We start from the raw sequence: 22,450 nt of genomic DNA, 5'->3' as shown, positions 1-22,450 counted from the left end.
CAAACACATTAAGACACTTACATTACACATAAAACAAAAGATAACACAATGCATCATATAACATTATTACAACACTACATATCTACAATACAAAATGTATAATACCACCATACAACAATAGTGCGTGTGTGTAGAATGTGTGTGATAGTGTTTGTGTGGGTAGTCGTGTGTCTGTACCTGTGTGTGAGTCTCATCACAGTCCCTGCTCTTCCATAAGGTGTATTTTTATCTGGTTTCTTTTATCAGATTCTACTGCTTTCATCAGTTACTTGATGTGGAATAAAGTTCCATGTAGTCATCAATCAAAAGTATTTATAAAGGCCTTTTAACATCAGCAGATGTCACAAAGTACTTATACAGAAACCGAGCCTAAAACCCCAAACAGCAAGCAATGCAGATGTAGAAGTACGGTTATGGCTCTATGTAGTACTGTGCTCCTCAAATAGTCTGTTCTGGACTTGGGGATTGTGAAGAGACCTCTGGTGGTAAGCCTTATGGGGTATGCATGGGTGTCCAGGCTGTGTGCTAGTAGTTCGTGGTCATCACATGAAAAATTATTACTTTTGTGTATGTTTATTTGTGCGTAAATGTACATTTTGCCATAACGTTCAATAAACACCAACGGTATTCACAAAGTTCATGGTTTATATTTAGGATCATGTTTTATAGCTTTGTCATTCTAGTTTTTTGTCATATTTAAAAATGATCTTATTTGATTATTTTATATATTTTAAATGTGATAAAGCCATACAAAGGGCCAGAGATTATTACAGATGCATTTGATAATCTGAAGTACCCAACAAGGCCACTAGATATCATCCGATAAAATAAAATACAAATATGAAAGTTACCAAAATTCTGTCAGTTTACTGGTTAACTTCGAAAGTTTCTAGTAATATGGCATCCCATTTTCAACCATAGGTGTAATGTATAAAGAAAAAGGAAATGCATAGTCAATGGTTATACTATGGTAATCTATGTAATCCAGGATTGTTCCACATCATGGAATAAGATCCAAATAGGCCAAACATGAGTCAGTAACCTTGTTTGGAGTTTGAAGTGTTCCAAAAGTATTTTAAGTTTCTCCAGTTAATTGATAGCAGACCAAGTGAACACCAATCCAGCCATGCCACAGTGCCAACTACTAACAATGGAATGCCAACAGCGTCACAGATTATAATACCTATAGTTGGCACTTTGTCTCGGGCCTAGCAACACCCGTACCAATATATCCTCCAAACACCGGCTTCTCTGGCATTAACAAGTAAATAATAAACGCTAGAATGATCTTCAAGCCAATCGGAAACAAGTATTCAACAATGCCATGGTATATTGTAAATTATTCCATGCTATATATGTAGATGTATCAGAGAGTATCATGTATCTTTATCTTGATTACCCCTAGATCAGATGTTACACGCATACAGTGCATTCGGAAATTATTCAGACCCCTTGACTTTTTCCACATTTTGTTACGTTACAGCCTTATTCCAAAATTTATGAAATAGTTTTTTCCCCCCATCAATCTACACACAATATCCCATAATGTGAAAGCAAAAAACAGATTTTTAGACGTTTTTGCAAATGTATAAAAAAAATAAAAAAAATAAACATAATTATTCAGACCCTTTACTAAGTACTTCGAAGCCCGTTTGGCAAGCGATTACAGACTCAAGTCTTCTTGGGTATAACGCTACAAGCTTGGCACACCTGTATTTTGGGAGTTTCTCCCATTCTTCTCTGCAGATTCTCTCAAGCTCTGTCAGGTTGGATGGGGAGAGTCGCTGCACAGCTATTTTCAGGACTCTCCAGAGATGTTGAACAGGTTCAAGTCTGGGCTCTGGCTGAGCCACTCAAGAACATTCAGAGGCTTGTCCCGAAGCCTCTCCTGCATTGTCTTGGCTGTGTGCTTAGGGTCGTTGTCCTGTTAGAATGTGAACCTACGCCCCAGTCTGAGGTCCTGAGTGCTCTGGAGCAGGTTTTCATCAAGTATCTCTCTGTACTTTGCTCCATTCATCATTCAATCGATCCTGACTAGTCTCCCAGTCCCTGCCACTGAAAAACATCCCCACAGCATGATGCTGCCACCACCATGCTTCACTGTAGGGATGGTGCCAGGTTTCCTCCAGACGTGACCCGTGGCATTCAGGCCAAAGCGTTGAATCTTGGTTTCATCAGACCAGAGAATCTTGTTATTCATGGTTTGAGAGTCTTTAGGAGACTTTTGACAAACTCCAAACGGGCTGTCATGTGCCTTTTACTGAGGAGTGGCTTCCGTCAGGCCGTTCTACCATAAAGGCCTCATTGGTGAAGTGCTGCAAAGATGGTTTTACTTCTTGAAGGTTCTCCCATCTCCATAGAGGCACTCTGGAGCTCTGTCAGAGTGATCATAGGGTTCTTGGTCACCTCCCTGACCAAGGCCCTTCTCCCCCGATTGCTCAGTTTGGCCGGGCGACCAGCTCTAGGAAGAGTCTTGGTAGCTCCAACCCTCTTCCATTTATGAATGATGGAGGCCACTGTGCTGTTGGGGACCTTCAATGCTGCAGACATTTTTTGGTACCCTTCCTCAGATCTGTGCCTCGCCACAATCCTGTCTCAGAGCTCTAAGAACAATTCCTTCAACCTCATGGTTTGGTTTTTGCTCTGACATGCACTGTCAACTGTGGGACCTTATATAGACATGTGTGTGCCTTTCAAACAATTTCCAATTAATTTAATTTACCACAGGTGGACTCCAATCAAGTTGTAGAAACATCTCAAGGATGATCAATGGAAACAGGATGTACCTGAGATCAATTTCGAGTCTCATAGCAAAGGGTCTGAATACCTATCTAAATAACATCTTTTTTACTTTTAATAAATGTGCAAATATGTCTAAAAACCTGTTTTCACAAAAATGAATTTAATCAATTTTAGAATAAGGCTTTAATATAACAAAATGTGGAAAAAAGGAAGGGGTCTGAATACTTTCCAAATGCACTGTATGTGTGTCTGATTATGATCCTCTGAGATAATATTGTTATATGGCGGATACACTCACTCTATTGACTTATCAAATTCAATTTGTGGTCACTGATTGTTGTGTTTTTTTCTTTATAGAGGACACCTGTTCCATTCTCTCCAGATTTGCCTCTTCTTACGTGTATCAGTAAGCCTTCAGCTGTCAAAGCAGTGAATGTATTGTGGACTCAGCTAACTGTGAGTAATCAAAATAGCTATTTTACGGTTGTGTTTACACAACACCACTCTGCACATGAACTTGTGAACTGTTTGTAAAGAATCCTTCATACAAACACGCATCAAGGGGAGTTCAAATGACAGGTTTACCTCTCTCTGTCATTGAAATGCAACAGATTACAAACACTCTCAGTGAGAAAGGCCAACAAGTGTAAAATAGAGAGATCAAATGGAATGCTAACATTAATCTGTTTATATTTTCTGACAACACATTTTTGGATAACAGCACAAGAAATTAAAAAACACAGCTTTTATATTGTCCTTAATATACAGTATTTCCACTCTTAATGAAAGCCAGATTTGTCCCCAATACTTTGCAACGCTGTTATGGATTTCAAGAGCAGCCAACAATATAGAAAATGAACAATGAAGCATGAAGAGCTCCCTTGTTAGAGGATACACTGTATCACAGAGCTATGCGGTTCGATAGCTGGTCTCTTATTGAGGATTTGGATAACATACTATAGAGGTCTATCAGCTGCTAAGTTGAAGAGATCAAAGGGCACACACACACACACACACACACACACACACACACATACACAAATATCCAGTACTCACCAGCAATGATCGTCTCTGCCAACATTGCCCAGTATTTCCAGTAAACAAATTTCCAGTGGAACAATTTTAGTCCACATCCATTCTCGTTTTCAATCCACAGTGCAGATAATAGATATTTAACAGATGAAATCAAAATGAATTAACTTGCAGGCCCAGCTGTGCCACATTGCAAGGGAAAAAAAACTGGCAAAATAAATTTTTATTTTCTGTATAAAAGCTGTTTTCTGAGATGAAGGACTTCAGTACTGTACAAGTCTAATTTCTTTGCCAGAGTGAGTTTTGGATTGCTGCACATACAGCCTGGGAATCAAACTAGATGCATATCCATACACGGCTAGACAAGGCTCCCTCCCCATGTAACAATTAGACTGCCCCTGCACACGGGACGCGTTTTGTAAAGGTCACAAGCAATTACCCAACCTGAAAAAAGCTGGCATGCCTCACATGGCTCTGCACACTCTCATTAGGTGTGCACAGATGTAGGATCTTAATTTGAGCCAGTTTGCTACAAAAGGAAAATAATCCTGCAGCAACAGGGAATGTGAATTATAAATAATGGATCTTTTTCTAGTGGTTGATACATTTTTCGTAAGGGAAAATCAAGTCTGAAATTTTTAGTAGCGGTGGCTTCCAGAGGAAGCCAATCCAGAAAAAAAGCCATATTACAACCTATGTGTTATTTGTGTTGTTTGCTCTATAACCTGTTAGTTCATATGCCTTGACACCGTGATATATTGGCCTAAGGCCGAGACAATAAAAAGACACAGTGGCAGAATATATTCAACCATATGTCCAGTGAAGTCTACAAAACATATTGCATGTAACAAACAGGCTTATAGCATGGTAAAGCAAGGTAATGTTTCCGACATTTTCGGACTAGTAAACAACTATTGATTTAGAACCACGAAGAGTTACAGCAAGTCGCAAAGAAAACAGGAGCTGCCTCCACTATTCCAGCACCATTTCAACTTCAACATCATCTAATCACCTATGCTTAGTTTAATACAGTGACATCTAAAAGATAACAAAAACAATTTAGTCCAATCAACGAGCTAAATATGATGTGGCTATCCATGATACTTATTTCTGTGTGTGTGTGTGTGTGTGTGTGTGTGTGTGTGTGTGTGTGTGTGTGTGTGTGTGTGTGTGTGTGTGTGTGTGTGTGTGTGTGTGTGTGTGTGTGTGTATGCACGCATGCAAGTAGAAAAAACATGTTGACTCCACTTGAAATTTCACAGTGGAAACTTCAAACCTTTTCAATTTCCTGCATTACAGGAAAATTCTCCTTCAACAGGGTGATCAAATTAAGATCCTACATCTGTACTGCAACCTAGAGTGGGCCATAAAAGCACTGTGTTGCTCCCTGCCTTCCAACCCTCCTCTAATACATCTGCACCCACCAGCGTTAGAAGCACAAGGGAAAGTACACATCACCTCTGGATCAGATATGAGGGGAAAGGAGTACAGGCAAACACTGTGAGAGGATGAGGGCCCACTGTGCGTTACAGTGCTTAGTCAATGCCTGACAGGGGGAGGACATGGTTTTTCCCCAATCATTAAGACACACCAATTTGCATGATTTATTAAAAAAAATATATATATAAAAAGTTAAACAGAGTATGATTATTATGTGTATCTTAGAAGATAGTCATACCAATGAACCATACAGGTTCATATATATAGGCTCCATATAGGTTAAATCTAAAGAGGAGATACAATGCCTTGCAAAAGTAATCATCCCCCTTGGCATTTTCCCTATTTTGTTGCATTACAACCTGTAATTTAAATTGATTATTATTTGGATTTCATGTAACGGACATACACAAAATAGTCCAAATTGGTGAAGTGAAATGAAAAAAAATAACTTGTTTCAAAATATTCTACAAAACTAAAAACGGAAAGGTGGTGCATGCAAATGTATTCACCCCTTTTGCTATGAAGCCCCTAAATAAGATCTGGTGCAACCAATTACCTCCAGAAGTCACATAATAAGTTAAATAAATTCCACCTGTGTGCAATCTAAGTGTCACATGATCTCAGTATATATACACCTGTTCCGAAAGGCCCTAGAGTCTGCAACACCACTAAGCAAGGGGCACCACCAAGCAAACAGCACCATGAAGACAAAGGAGCTCTCCAAACAGGTCATGGTTGGGTTATAAAACAATATCCGAAACTTTGAACATCCCATGGAGCACCATTAAATCCATTATTAAAAAATAGAAAGAATATGGCACCACAACAAACCTGCCAAGAGGGCATTAATCAGAGAGGCAACAAAGAGACCAAAGATAACCCTGAAGGAGCTGCAAAGCTCCACAGCGGAGATTTGAGTATCTATCCATTGGACCACTTTCAGCCATACACTTCACGGAGCTGGGCTTTACGGAAGAGTGGCCAGAAAAAAGCCATTGCTTAAAGAAAAAAATAAGCAAACAAGTTTGGTGTTCGCCAAAAGGCATGTGGAAGACTCCCCAAATGCTATGTCTGGCGCAAACCCAACAACTCTCATCACCCTGGGAACACCACAGTGAAGCATGGTGGTGGCAGCATCATGCTGTGGGGATGTTTTTCATCGGCAGGGACTGTGAAACTTGAGACTGGGACAGAGGTTCACCTTCCAACAGGAAAATGACCCTAAGCATACTGCTAAAGCAACATTCGAGTGGTTTAAAGGGAAACATTTAAATGTCTTGGAATGGCCTATTCAAAGCCCAGACCTCAATCCAATTGAGAATCTGTGGTATGACTTAAAGATTGCTGTACACCTTAAAGATCGCTGTACACCAGCAGGAACTCATCCAACTTGAAGGAGCTGGAGCAGTTTTGCCTTGAAAAATGAGCAGAAATCCCAGTGGCTAGATGAGCCAATCTTATAGAGAGACATACACCAAGAGACTTGCAGCTGTAATTGCTGCAAAAGGTGGCTCTACAAAGTATTGACTTTTGGGGGGGGGGGGTGAATAGTTATGTACACTCAAGTTTTCTGTTATTTTGTGTTATTTCTTGTTTGTTTCACAATAAATAAAAAATATTTTGCATCTTCAAAGTGGGAGGCACGTTGTGTAAATCAAATGATACAACCCCCCAACAAAAAATATATATTTTAATTCCAAGCAACAAAATAGGAAAAATGCCAAGGGGGTGAATACTTTCGCAAGCCACTGTAAAGGCATGGGAGGAGTATCTAAACTGCACAAATAGGCAACAGAGATCCTTTATTGATGTCCATGAAATTGACCCATGCACAGGAAGCCTTGCTCTCATGGCCGATTCCAACAAATGACATGAACTGTATTCTAGTACACCATGTCTTATACTCAATACCCCATGATGATCCTAGTGTGCTGAATGCACGCAATGTGGACCCTGTCTAACAATTCCCATACTGAGGAGGTATGAGATCACAAAACTCACAAACACTAATTCAAAACCGGAGGCACAACGGGTCTTCAACAAAACACCATGGCTCATCCAGTAGAAAAACGCAAATTGAAACCATATCCAATAAAAAATACTGTATATCGTATACGTCTTCCTTTTCAAAGTTTAAAGGCCAAATGGATGGGGATTACTTTTTCCGCTAATAATTCAGAAAAAAATATGAAAATTAAAATCTGTGAATAAGTGTATCACACTACTATTGGTGACATTGTATATTGTATTGAAATGAAATCATGTGACTATCAATTCTATAACACTACAGTGCATTTGGAAAGTATTCAGACCCCTTGACTTTTTCCACATTTTGTTACGTTACAGCCTTATTCTAAAATTGATTAATTAAATAATATTTTTTTCCTCATCAATCTACACACAACACCCAATACTGATTAAGTAAAAACACGTTTCTTGCAAATGTCTTAAAAATAATAAACAGAAATACCTAATTTACATAAGTGTTCAGACAGAAGCCACTCCTCAGTAAAAGGCGCATGACAACCCGCTTGGAGTTTGCCAAAAGGCACCTAAAGACTTTTAGACCATGAGAAACAAAATTATCTGGTCTGATGAAACCAAGATTGAACTCTTTGGCCTGAACACCAAGCTTCACGTCTGGATGACACATGGCACCATCCATATGGGCAGTGGTGGTTCTAGACCATTTCAAATGGGGGGGCCAAGCTGGGGCCAGTTGTACTTTTAGATGGGCCAGTTACATTAGACGTTATTGTTGTCATATCGTTTTCTTCACTGCATTGCAGGCATTAGCAGGCAAAAGACCATGTTCCGCGTTGCCACTGTCTAATAACGGATGTAAAAAAAGAACGATAGCAAAAATGTGTTATGTAAAAATTATTTCATACTCCACATTTAGGGGGGCCACAAGGGGGTTACATACATTTTGAGAAAACAAGTTATATTAAGTGAATAGCTAGCTAGCGTTAGCAGCGTTTGGTGGTCAAGACTGAGAGCTAGCTAACCAGCTGAGCTAGCAAACAAAAGTATACATTTGGATTTACAAAATACTCCATCAACATGCTCTGCATTTCAGAAATCACAGTAGCAAGTACTCCTGGTGCACTAAGCCATTTAAGCATAAATGTTTCGAAGAAAACTCTGTTTTTTACATAGCCCTCAGTGGCTTTTTGGCAATTTAAACATGAGCTTGTCAGGGGTGTCAACAGTTGCTATCCATTGGAGCACTGTGATTGGTTGCCTAAAATTCAGGGGAGGGGCTTTAGCGAAGGGTAAATTCAAAAGGTGAAGCAGCAGGGGTGCAACTTTGGTTTTAGAAGTGGGAGGGACACAACTTTAATTTGTTCATTTTTTTCAGTCGGATAAACACTCCAAACATCCTACCCAACCGCTCGGAGGCATCCGCATGGTCCTTAAGCACACCTTTACCTCGTTTTGGATAACATTCCAATTATAAACTGGGGGGGACATGTCCCCAGTGAAAGTTGCACACCTGTGAAGACGTATGCTTAGATAACCTATGCAGAAAAATAGACATATATGTATTTTTTTTTTTACATAGAATTAGGCATAATGATTATCACTCTAGATTGCAGGAAACGTTGTTTCATGTGTTTTAAAAATGCTACATTTTCCCAACCACCCCCCTCCATACTTCGTGCCCCCTCTAAAATAATGGGTGCATGACGCTCCCCTGCTCTCCAATCAGCCTTCCCCATTCAAATCTTAATTTAACATTAGAATTATCCCACAATGCAGATGATGAATCAGCTCTTATGTCTGCAAATAGGCTATTGAGGGAGCTTATTATGTTTACCCAATAATAATGCACTAAATCACTGATTGGGCACATCATTGTCACACATAAAAAATGACAGAGTCGCAAAATAGAACTAATTTGATTGAACATAAAATGTATGTCAAAATGATTGAAATAGCCTATATAGGCCCATTCCCGTGTAGCCTATGTATCGTCTAATGCGGTCATCTTTGTATTTGTAGTCAACTTCGTTCTGAGTCATTGGCAGTCACAGTCAGATGATGGCCTAAACATCTTGATTCAATCATTACTAGAGATATTCTGTCAATAAAGGGACGCAGAACGATGCACGTTGGCTGCTCTGTGAGTGGTCTGGATCACTCGTAGAAGTACGAAGGTTTTTTAAGAGCCACGTTACTAACGAAGACTGGGAAACTTAACACAGACTAACCCTTGCTCTTGGGTATGTTGTGGTGGACGCTCAATGCAATTGCTTCACTGCAACCTGGTAAAATGATATTTGAAGTCAGGGTAGCCACTGAATGGCTCTGAATTCACTGCATTCAAAGATATCATCCTTTTAAGAGCTAACTAGTGCTGAGAACAGTAATATTTTACACGCACATTAAGTTACCCATCAGCAATCATTTCTAGTGAATTTTTTTTGTGAAAAATTGGTGGATATAGTTTTTTAGAAATAAGTTTATATGTTTATATATGAAATAAGTTTATATATAATATGTTATATGTTCCCCTCTGTTTTCCTCTGGGCAGTAATTTCATTAAAGCACAAAGACAAAGTACTTTTGCTATTCATTACACAGTAAAACTCATTAGCGTATGGACTATATGAAAACCAAACGTCTATATGAAGTCTTCAATCACAGATAAGATTCACACTTGAAGAGAGGAATCCTTTGACGTTACTTGAAACCAAGATAAATATTGAACGACTGGGGTCAGTCCACGTGCAAACTTCAACGGTGTTCAAATAAAAGTTAAAATAAGCGACGGGAAACAAATAACCTGCAACTGATGTCCTCCAATATATGGTTGCATCTCTTTATCAAAAAACAAAGATCAATGACGTGTTGACAGTAAACAGTAGGCTAGAAAAGTTGTATTTCGATTAATGCCAAATATTATTTTTGATGGTGATCATTGAAATAGCCAACTTTTGGATTAATTTCTAAACGAAATAGAATCGAAAATGCTACATAACAAAATGTAAGTGGGCTAGCTGCCCATTTCCACCCAAATAAAATAATGTGCTGCAAAATCGAAATCTGAAGAAAAATACAATAGGAATCAAACGGGTTTATAAAAGGCTACAGAATAAGTGTAAGTCTATCATGGCTAGGCCTATCTTTTTATTCAGGATTTGACAGAGCATCACGATGTATTTTTTTCTTTTAGGAATCCGTGGAAGGGAGTGGGGAATACAAAGGCATTGGGCTTATAGGCTATATATTGAGCAGAAGACGGGTTGTCGGCGAGAATATGCCTAGACTACTGTAGGCCAAAGAAAGAGCTAAAGCCTAAATTCTAATATAAGCCTATCGAGCTGTACTTTAAAGTTCCAATGCAGACGTTTTTATCTGAAGATCAAATTGTAAAAAAAAAAGAAAAAAATGTAAAGCTTCTTAGCAAAGAGCAATTTATCAAGCAATAATTTTGCTAGGACTGTCTGGAAGCAGTTTGAATAGGAAGAAGATAACTGAAGTTTAGCTGTTATTGGCAACTGAAGATTAGCTGTTATTGGCAGAGCGGTTTGGAACTCTCTTTCTTATTGGTCTATTAAATAATTTGCTGCATGGTTACCATGGAAGGCTAAAACTCCCTCCTACCAAAACAGGCTGAAATTGCAGGCAGTTTTTTAAAACAGCTCTTACACTAAACATTTACATTTACGTCATTTAGCAGACCCAGAGCGACTTACAAATTGGTGCATTCACCTAAAACGGCATTATCATAATTTTCACAATTTCACAGTATTATTCCAACCTCATAGTGTGGAAATATATATAAAACAGAAAAATCACAGTTTTGACTGCACTGGGCTTTGAAGAGGAATGTTGTATCCTAGTATAAAGACCTACAGTAACATGTGAAATACAATTACTGGCGTGTTCACGAGACGCAACTGAGGTGACAAAAGTAATTTCTGAATAACGTGGACCTAAACAAATTGCATGAGCTCCACTTCATCTATACATACGTTTAAGCCTGCTGTGTGCACGGTGTTTAATGCATAAGGCCTTAACGTGAACACGACATCATAAGCACTACACGTACAGTGACGAAACCACCAGTCTGCCTTCACCCCTCACACACCATGTTCAGTTGAAGTAAAACATTGACATACAGTTATGCGGTGGTGAAGTGTGTGCCAAACTGATGCAAGGGCACACTAGCCTCCTGTGTAATGGTGTGTAACCACAGAGGTGTCATGACACGAGAAGTGGACACCTTTAGGGACCCAGGCCCGTGCGCACACTGGCCTACCTCCAGCCGCCACCACAACTGGAGAGTGTCCTGGTTTGAGCAACACCAGTAACACCAACTTTTGAACTATTCGATCAAATTATGAATGGAAAAACATAACTATTTGGTGTCGGTTCGTTTTTTTAAATTTTTTATTGTGTTATTTTTGATTGAAAGAATACATTCATTAGACTGAAACACATTACACATTTCTCCTGGAAATCAAACGAGTGACAAGATACGTTTTAGGCTGATTCGTTATCTCAAATGTACTCTATTTAAAGTCTGTTCGTTTTATTTAAATGAGCAGGCTCCCGTATGTGAGGACTACTGAATAAAAACTTAGCATATCTGTCAACCGTTACAAAAAGAAAATGAAATTCATGCAAATGTTCCTCGTTTCACAACTAACATTTGGGGAACCTTTTAGTTTTTGTTTGGTTTTGTCACGTGACTTTTGCAGAGCCACACTTGCACACAACCTATCCACTTTACCAGCAGGAGGTCCTTCGTCTCTCAAACATGTATTTATGCACCAAAAAAAAGACTCCATAGACTTCAGTCAATTTTGAGGGCCTCTTTTATAGGCTATAAACATGCATAATGCAATATTGAAAGTGTTAAGAACCTCAAACTCGATTAAAATGTTCAACTAATTACAGACTACAGAAATAATAAAATTAAATATATTACATTCAATTTCCACGCAATGCTTATAATCAAACTATATGCTTACATTTTGCATTGTTTATGAATATTCCAGAAATAAAAGAAGATTGGTCAAACCATGCTTGTATCAATGTAAACCTAGTAGACAAAATATATCACGGTTCTAATAGTAATAAATAATGATTTGCTAATATCGAAATTAATTTTAAAAAGTGGTGGAAAAAAGTCGAATTAACTTGTTGGCATGATATAATATTGCCACTTAACAACATGACATGCTGTGCTGTCTTCAGCGTTAAAGTGCAGACGTTAAAACGATTATCTCCTCAGACATGCTTTCATAAAGACACAATACAAAACTTGAATGAGAATAAATATACTTAGTAATTTGGTTATTGATAAAAGTCGACACATTGTATTAAGTAATTTGCCCTGTAGTAAGCGGCCGAAACAGCTCTATAGTTTTACTGTGCATCTTCCAAAGCACCAATGGACTCGCAACGAGTCTAATAAAGATCTTATTTAAACTTAAATAATTTCACATTGTCTTTCTTGTAAAAAAAAAAACACTTTTGAAAAACATATTTGAAACATGCATTTATACCTGATACATCGCGACATGTTTGTGTTCCAGTGGTCCTCTTTAGCCAAGGAATCTGCACAGTCGTGTGCAGTAGGTTAATATGTTTAAACTAGATGGAGGTGTAATTCCTATTCTATCCAGATGAGGGGAAATTGAGGTTCTGTTGAGCAGTCATAGGGATTTAGAAAAGTGATTTCAACAGAATTCTACAGAATCAAAGCAATTTCAATAACTTAAACAAAACAGATAACGTAGCCTATCACTTCATCAAGATAGTCAAGAAATAATGGTTCATTTGTTGAGAAAGATTAAATTGTACATATGCTTTATGTTTGATTTAGCAGATAACATTTAGAGCAGTGAGCCACACTAACTGTACCTTCACTGTAACTTTAATGAACGATCGATCGCCCTCTCCTCATGCTTCGCCTCCATCCAAGGTTGCTGTGGTGACCCAACCTGATGTTTTCCATGTGTCTTGATCCCTTCAAGACCTGTAGTGAAGTGGCCAAGAGAGAGAGGATAGTGACACTGCACCTTGTTACCGTTGGGTCGACTGTTAACTTTTACTAGTGACATTTTGCGAGCTTATAAACGATACCTTCTTAACTTCCACAGGAAACACAGGGAACATGCTGTGATAATGCTAGCCTCGGGAATTCAGTCAATATCCTATAGTCTAGGAGCATTGCAACCCACAAAGGTATCGATTACATGAGCCCTATAGCATGTTTGATGCTAAGGATGGAGGTGTAAAAAAGACCTTACCGGTTAGTGAGTCCCTTGGTCTGGGTTGTAATCGAAACTTCATGTGACACTATTCTGCGATTCCCATGGTCTGCTAGTTCCGGCCTCTTATGGCGCGCAAAACACATCATGGGCGAGACGCACGGGCCAGTTGGTTCCGCAATGGACCAAAAAACGCAACTAGAAAATATATTAGCAATTGTGCCGACTTAATTTTAATAGCATAATAATAGTAGGCATTGCAATATAAATACATTGATTGAAATAAAAATTGAGTTGTCAAATGGTCGTGGAATTTATATGAAAATGGATGGTGTGAAAATGTATCAAAGTGGATGGAATTAAACAAGTCTGAAATATTATGTTTTAATGATACAAATTGGTGGATAAGATTCGAATAGTTCTTTGATCAAAATATATAGGCTACACTGCATGTTCTATTGCCAAGTGTCACTCACAAAATATTGTAATCACAATCTACATTAGTGGAGAGGTGCCCATTGGAAGTCCATCCAAAGCACAACTCACCTCATTCGAAAGAAACTCTTCAATGGTTTACAGTGCATTTTCTATTTACCAATGCATCGTGTTCAATAAAATGTTTCCCCTCAGTCACTTAATCCCTATGTAAAATACCGAGAGAGGTTGAATTGCGCAACCCGGATGGTGCATGTGTGCAACAGCCTATCCACAGTCAGGACGGCCAATGAAACTAAACCAGAGCTCCAGCGTGGTAAAATTGACGTAGAGGGACGCGTCAAATGAATCCCAACAAACTTCAGCCTCCGGGATAACTAAATGTTGCCTTTATCAGATGAAGATCACTTCAGTGCCATTGTACAAAGCATTTTCTCTCAAAGCACTGTGATAAAAGAGGGAGAAGAACATTTGGAAGGAGACTTTTTAGAAGTCCACATTTTTTCTTCAACTTTTTGCTTCCTTCGTGCAGAAGGGAGAACCACCGCATTTAGCCATTGAGGGGCAACTATTTCAAAGCATCTCGAACCACAGGCAAATGGGTAAGCTTGCGTTAACATCGGCATGCTTCAGTGAAAGAAAGCTTATGGAAGCATAACCATGCTTAACACGCCTGCATAACGCCAGAAATAACTATACAGTTGATTTCGGGTTGTAGATAAAGTGGACATATCACTTTACAGAACGAATGGAAGGATAGTTTACACGACAGACATGTCGTTTTTTTCCGCGATATGCTAATGCAGCATATTCATAATGAAGTTCATAGTCAATGGTTGATTTATAAAAAATGTATGTAAAGAATATTGAAATGAATTGACATAAAACTTAAAAAGTGGCAAAAGTGGCACTAAGATCCAAGGTAAGTTAAATGTCGCCTCCTGATGTAAATAGTAACAACAAAAACTTGCATTAGCTCGCCATTTTGCATAGTTAATTTTACTGTGCGAGTATGGAGTTCATGAAAAAAGTTTTGTCTGCTTTCATGATTGAATATGTTCATGTATCTTTATTCCCGTCAGAGCAAACCTATGGCGAGGTGAATCAGTTGGGAGGTGTATTCGTCAATGGACGACCTCTGCCCAACGCCATACGACTACGGATAGTGGAGTTGGCCCAGCTTGGAATCAGACCCTGTGATATTAGTAGGCAACTTCGCGTCTCTCACGGATGTGTGAGCAAGATATTAGCTCGGTACAGCGAAACAGGTTCCATTTTACCCGGTGCCATCGGGGGGAGCAAACCACGGGTTACCACACCGAATGTAGTGAAGAACATAAGGGATTACAAACAAGGTGATCCGGGGATATTTGCTTGGGAGATCCGGGACAGGCTACTAGCAGACGGAGTTTGTGACAAATACAACGTGCCCTCAGTCAGCTCCATTAGCCGGATTTTACGGAACAAGATTGGAAACCTTTCCCAGCCAAACCAGTATGAGAGCAGCAAGCAAGCCCCCACACAGGCCGGCCTCTCTTACAACCACATATACCCTTATTCCTATCCCAATACTATGTCACCCAATGGCAAAATGGGCAGCGGTCCCGGAGTACCCGTGACGGCCGGGCATGTAAACATATCAAGGGCCTGGCCGTCGGCGCACACTGTCACCAACATTCTGGGTATCAGGGCCTTCATGGATCATCAAGGTGCGTAAAATATTGAATCTATTTTCTAGACAAATGATTGCGTGTTGATTTATATGGCACCTTACATACAGACAGTTCTAACCCATTTCCCAATAATTGTCAAAGTGCATTTGGGGTGACTGGCTTGTGCTATTGGACGTGCTGTTCAGCTTATGACTAATTTGTCCATGATGCATGATTTATAAATCATGTTTTGACGTGCGATCATCAGGGAGGAAATTTGCCCTATAAATCTTTGTAGGCCTTGGTTTTGTGCCTCACAAGGAAAACGACTTACTCTGCAGGCCTACTCACTGGCGCCTAGGCAAGCACCTTGCTTAGGCTACCCGTTAAAGCCTCCTCGTTCCCCGTAGGACCTAAGGTCACTCACTATAAGGTCCAACTCGTCATGTTCTTAGTGATTTGTTGCCTCTAGACCCCAGATGGATTGTCGGCCATGGCTGCAGCGCTGCCACCAAGGAAACAAATGAAGGTAGCAAGTAGGCATATAGCATGTAGCCATATTCGAAAGAGCGTAATTATTATGCATGCTTGTACAATGATGCGATATAATAATCGATCATTTTATGTGGCATTGAACATTTTTAATTGCTATAAACGTGTGATAGCCTTGTCCACATTTCCCCCAATAGATTCCTGACGAACAGCCTATAAAGATCTTGATTCAGAAACGGAAACAATAGGTCTTGCTTGGATACGCACAATTACGCACCCTATTCCTCTCCTCAAAACCTATTGTTTTGATCGCATTTTAAGAAATAGAGCCGATATAACGTGCAATATTAATATTAAGTATAACATATAATTTAGGTCTCATTTAATATTTTACAGTTGTTACGGCTGCTTTCTTCATGTTGGATCATTTGATAGTTAGTTATGAATATCAATAGAACAGAGACATGTTGACAGTTTCCCCCTAATGATCTGTCATGTAAAGTGCAGTTTTCTGTGCAATTTCCAGCTATTGCTGGAGCAGAGGGATATCCTCCGAAAATGGAAGACTGGAGTAGTATCAACAGAGCCACGTTTCCCTCGGCTCATGCAGTCAACGGAATTGACAAATCAGCCATTGATGCAGACATAAAATATGCACAGGTAAAAACAAGAACTCATATAAATGCATAAGACTATAGCTGTGTCCTTTATCTGCAGAGAGACTGGGCTCGAAGTGTAACATAATATAGTGTGTATTGAAAGGCATTAATCTGTTTAATATAGGCTTTGTATTCGCAAGTTGTTTAAATGTTCGTCAAAATGTTCAACGTTTGCTCCAGCACTATTCAAGGAAGATTAATATGATATAGGGTGAATTGATATATACTGTATACACACTTATATTGTAGATGTGCAAATGTTTCGTTCTGGGAAACGGACATCTGACTTTCTTCGTGTGTGTGCGTATGTTGGTATTTTCTTGCAGCCTTCATCGACATTATCCAGTTATGTCCCTGCTTGTGCCTACACACCTTCAAACCAGTACGGCGTTTATAGCGGGCCAGGTAGCTATGTGACCCCTGGGCACCCTTGGCAGTCCCAGAACTCGAGTTTGTCCCACCCAAGCAGCGGCATGACGATGCACGCGGGAGACATCCACTCTTCAATGCCGTTCAAACATCCATCGCGAGAAGGTAGGCCAGATCGTGTTTGATAGTGTTCCATTCTGATCACAACTGCGATATCTCAATTTTAGCATCATTTAGCATAATTCACCGGCAGCTGACTCGTTTCCCTCCAAGTTTCCTTAATCTATGGCAAAAAAACATCGTTATTTTAAGTTCAATAACAAGGTGTAAAATAACAGAATGTGCATTTTTATAATTTTGTATTTTCTTTTTAAAGCCTATTCACACACACACACACACACACACACACACACACACACACACACACACACACACACACACACACACACACACACACACACACACACACACACACACACACAGACATTCATTATTAAACAACCATTAATCTAACACCGGTTGCCTAATTGTGGACATTAAATATTAAATGATGTCACTGTCAAGTCCCACAATAATTATATTTATATGTTATATATAGGGTGTTAGTGCAAAAGCAATCCAAGCCTACATTAGCAAAGGGTCTCGAAATTGAAGCAGCCTAAAATATTGATGTAGGCCTAATGGTGCGGACCTATAGTGTATATAACTCTAGGACAGCTAAGTTAGAATTATTTTAGGCTGAGATAGGCCTAATGGTGTGGACCTATAGTGTATATAACTCTAGGACAGCTAAGTTAGAATTATTTTAGGCTGAGATAGGAGAAGTGGGTTCTACTGATAGGCCTAAATAGGTGCTTGAACTAAGTGATCTCGGCCCTTTTACATGTATTCTACTTATGCTTATATTAAAACGTGTTCTTATCCTTTTGATAGCTACAGTGTATTTTAATTTCAAATTAAATATATGATACAATTAAAAACATTTAGTGTTAAAATTTTTTGTTATTAGCCAACATTTATGGATGATATGGTCTTGACAAAAATAATGCATGGATAAATTCGATGATGATTTGAGGTGTGAACCCAAGAAGACAAATGTGGAGGTTATATTGCAGCATGTGATCCATGTTGTCAGTAAATTCATTAATAGTGTACAATTTAAATGTCATGTGATGTTTAAAAAAAGAACATTGCGTAAAATAATTTGGAATAATTCAAATATGGTATCAAATGAATAGCCTTATAGTGTAACATAGACTATTGTGATTATTAGTAACCTAGTTTGCATTTAAATGTTGCATGTAGTAGTCTAACTTTCAGGTCATTCAGGTCTGTATAGGCCTAAGATAAAATAATTTAGTTTTTTAATAAATATTGGCATTTTTAGTTTTGCTGAAATAAAGAGTAATGGCTTGTGTGCTATACAAACGTCTCCTGTTTGTGTTCTGCAGGAGACAGAAAGCCCCCCAGTCCCCTAAGCAAGCAACTACAGCAAGAGGCGTTGAGCAGTGTACACGGACTCAATCTCCCTACCTCACCCTCGTAATGCCAGGGAGCTCGCGCCGCAAACCGAGGACTCAAAACTCTCAGTAGGACTATGTAAGGAGCTGCAGACCCTTATCTATTTCAGGGCATTTCAAGAATTCAAACAGTAAGTGCAAGCACTATTTATGATCTGTTTGCCAAAGTGTTAACTATTGAATGGGCCATTGTAGCCTGACACATGTGCATACAAATGTAGCCAAATATAGATAGACTCCAGTCGGTCTGTGGCTATATGCATGTAAACTTATGAGGATGTTGAACTGTATTGGAGTCTCCTGTCCTCATGCAGCAGAGTTAGTGGTTGGTGGTTGTGTTGTCTTTTCATTGAACTACTTCATGTATATTTCTGTAAAAGACTGCAGGATTTAAATGCAATAATGTCTGTCATTGATGTTTCATTAAACAAGTTTGCTATAGTTGACAATGGAACTGTATCCTGTACACGCAGTAAATTGTTTTCTTAATTGGTTACAAATCTGGTTTCTACAGACCAACTCAACGATGTGAACAAAGTGATACATTGTACATGTAAAATAGATAATTGCAAAAGCTTTAATTATATATTTTTATAAATCCATTGTAAATATTCTAAATAAAGGCATTGTAAAAGATAACTGTTCCTGTCATTATAAAAATGCTAAACAAGTACTGCATACCATCTTTCTAAGTCGAATGTGTTTGCTTAGCGATTTAAAGCGCAGATATAGAATGCACTGGGTGTCGCAGATCATTAAGAAGCTGTTAGAGGAAGAAATTAGATTTCGATATCAGCAAGATGGCCAAAATTGATATGGGAAGTTATCGGTATGTATGAGGGAAATCACTGCGTATCATGCTGGGACAACGTGTAGGTGCTAATCTCTTTGCCCTCATGGGCGCTACCATGCTTCTGCATTAATGGAGCTTACTGCTTTCGGCGCCTCCAGTGATGGTATCTTAGCTCCTTCTTCTGGATACTTGCCATAAGGCAAATCAAATAACCAATCAAGTCCATGAGCATGTTATTTTGCATTTGAGGCTGAATTTGGGATAAAACTCTCTCTCTCTCTCTCTCTCTCTCTCTCTCTCTGCTTGGTGTGACAATTGATACACTGCATACCATCACTGAAGGCGCCGAATGCAGTAAATTATACTACCTACATAAATTGGGATCGTACTTTGCAAATTGTGGAATATCATTGACATTCTACAGCTTTTGATTTGGGCAATACTTGTTTATTGTTATGTTTGTTGCATGGTGTGTTCAGTATTCAATTTCCATAATATACAGTGGATTTAAAAAGTCTACACACCCCTGTTAAAATGCCAGGTTTTTGTGATGTAAAATAATGAGACAAAGATAAATCATGTCAGAACTTTTTCTACTGTTAATGTGACCTATAATGTGAACAATTCAATTGAAAAACAAACTGAAATCTTTGAGGGGGAAAAATAAAAAATAAAAAACTCACAATAACCTGGTTGCATAAGTGTGCACACCCTTAAACTAATACTTTGTTGAAGCACCTTTTGATTTTATTACAGCACTCAGTCTTTTTGGGTAGGAGTCTATTAGCATGGCACATCTTGATATGGCAATATTTGCCCACTCTTCTTTGCAAAAGCGCTCCAAACCTGTCAGATTGCGAGGACATCTCCTGTACACAGCCCTCTTCAGATCACCCCAGAGATGTTCAATTGGATTCAGATCTGGGCTCTGGCTGGGCCATTCCAAAACGTTAATCTTCTTCTGGTGAAGCCATGCTTTCGTGGATTTGGATGTGTGCTTTGGGTCGTTGTCGTGCTGAAAGGTGAACTTCCTCTTCATCTTCAGCTTTCTAACGGACGCCTGAAGGTTTTGTGCCAAAATTGCCTGGTATTTGGAACTGTTCATAATTCCCTCCACCCTGACTAAGGCCCCGGTTCCAGCTGAAGATAAACAGCCCCAAAGCATGATGCTGCCACCACCATGCTTCACTGTGGGTGATGCACTGTGGGTGATGTGCAGTGTTGTTTTTGCACCAAACATACCTTTTGGAATTATGGCCAAAAGGTTCAACCTTGGTTTCATCAGACCATAACACATTTTCCCACGTGCTTTTGGGGGACTTGATGTTTGTTTTTGCAAACTTCAGCCGGGCTTGGATGTTTTTCATTGTAAGAAAAGGCTTCCGTCTTGCCACCCTACCCCATAGCCCATTCATATGAAGAATACGGGAGATTGTTGTCACATGTAGCACACAGCCAGTACTTGCCAGAAATTCCTGCAGTTCCTTTAATGTTACTGTAGGCCTCTTGGAAGCCTCCCTGACCAGTTTTCTTCTCGTCTTTTCATACATTTTGGAGGGACGTCCAGTTCTTGGTAATGTCTCTGTGGTGCCATATTTTCTCCACTTGATGATGACTGTCTTCACTGTGTTCCATGGTTTATGTAATGCTTTGGAAATTATTTTGTACCATTCTCTTGATTGATATCTTTCAACAATGAGATCCCTCTGATGCTTTGGAAGCTCTCTGCGGACCATGGCTTTTGCTCTGAGATGCAACTAAGAAAATGTCAGGAAAATCCTACTTGAACAGCTGAACTTTATTTGTGATTAATCAGAGTCACTTTAAATGATGGCAGGTGTGTAATGACTTCTATTTAACATGGGTTTGAATGTGATTGGTTAATTCTGAACACAGCCACTTCCCCAGTTATAAGAGGGTGTGCACACTAATGCAACAAGGTTATTGTAAGGTTTCTATTTTTCATTTTTCCCCCTCGAAGATTTCAGTTTGTTTTTCAATTGAATTGTTCACATTATAGGTCACATTAACAGTAGAAAAAGTTCTGACATGATTTATCTTTGTCTCATTCTTTTACATCACAAAAACCTGGCATTTTAACAGGGGTGTGTAGACTTTTTATATCCACTGTATACTCTGCTGAAAATCCCCGAATATGCGTGGTGTTGTTGGTTTTGAATGTTGTGGATTTTGAAACAATCGGCAAAAATGCGATGTCATTATCACTGAAATGTGCGAACATGTAGACATTTGGTTCATCAGTTCCTTCACAGACTGATTCATTTGAGTCATCTGGACATTAGAGATAGACCTATTTTACATACCATGTCCACACAACTTGAACGGCTGTCTCTGAAGGATTTGCATTCTCTCAAACTAACAATCAACATATTGATAACGTCCACAAAAGTATTGATAATTTCAGGCCCAAGACCCCATCCAAAAGTCAGTGCATGCGTCTCACTCCAGCCAACTAACACTGTACGTGCCATAGGCTACATTCCATAAACTGTGCATTCCAATTCACAACCTGTATTTTTCATCCACCTCGAAATCGAACAATGATTAGTTATATTTAGAGATAAATGCTAAAGTTTATCTAGAATTTAAAGGGTTGTGATTTAAGTAGACAATGCATACTCTACATTGACCGACAATCAAAATGGGATAGACTATATTATTGGAAAAATGTATACAGTGCCTTCAGACCACAGGATGTTGGTTGGTGGCACCTTAATTGGGGAGAACAGGCTCGTGTTAATGACTGGAGCGGAATAAGTGGAATGGTAACAAATACATGGTTTCCAGGTGTTTGATGCCATCCAATTTGCTCCATTCCAGCCATTATTATGATCTGTTCTCTCATAAGCAGCCTCCTGTGCTTCAGAAAATATTCACACCCCTTGACTGTTTCCAAATTGTGTTGTGTTACAGCCTAAATTTAAAATTAATACAATTTAGATTGTGATTTACTGATCTACACATAATACCCCAAAATGTCTAAGTGGAATAATGTTTTTAGAATGTTTGTACATTTATTAAAAATGAAAAGCTGAAATGTCTTGACCCAATAAGTATATAACCCTTT

General features: G+C 39.0%; 1 protein-coding gene and 1 long non-coding RNA gene across 2 annotated transcripts; one reads left to right on the top strand and one right to left on the bottom strand.

The window, feature by feature from the left end:
* Positions 1–11,596: 11,596 nt before the first annotated feature.
* On the bottom strand, positions 11,597–14,174 carry LOC123741685 (uncharacterized). The gene is made up of 3 exons (XR_006769180.1): positions 13,989–14,174; positions 13,482–13,640; positions 11,597–13,207 (listed from the first exon to the last, which is right to left on the bottom strand). It is a non-coding gene; the product is annotated as an uncharacterized lncRNA (long non-coding RNA).
* Positions 14,175–14,210: 36 nt separating this feature from the next.
* LOC106577542 (paired box protein Pax-1) lies at positions 14,211–19,205 on the top strand. Its single transcript, XM_014155702.2, has 5 exons — positions 14,211–14,479; positions 14,960–15,586; positions 16,548–16,681; positions 17,007–17,214; positions 18,501–19,205. The coding sequence occupies exons 1-5, from the start codon at positions 14,476–14,478 to the stop codon at positions 18,593–18,595; spliced, it is 1,068 nt and encodes a 355-aa protein (XP_014011177.1). The 5' UTR covers positions 14,211–14,475; the 3' UTR covers positions 18,596–19,205.
* Positions 19,206–22,450: the final 3,245 nt, after the last annotated feature.

The sequence above is a fragment of the Salmo salar genome, chromosome ssa01 (assembly GCF_905237065.1).
Source record: "Salmo salar chromosome ssa01, Ssal_v3.1, whole genome shotgun sequence".
Classification (NCBI taxonomy): Eukaryota; Metazoa; Chordata; class Actinopteri; order Salmoniformes; family Salmonidae; genus Salmo; species Salmo salar.
The sequence above is the reverse complement of the archived record's forward strand: the minus strand, read 5'-3'. Positions and strand labels throughout refer to the sequence as shown.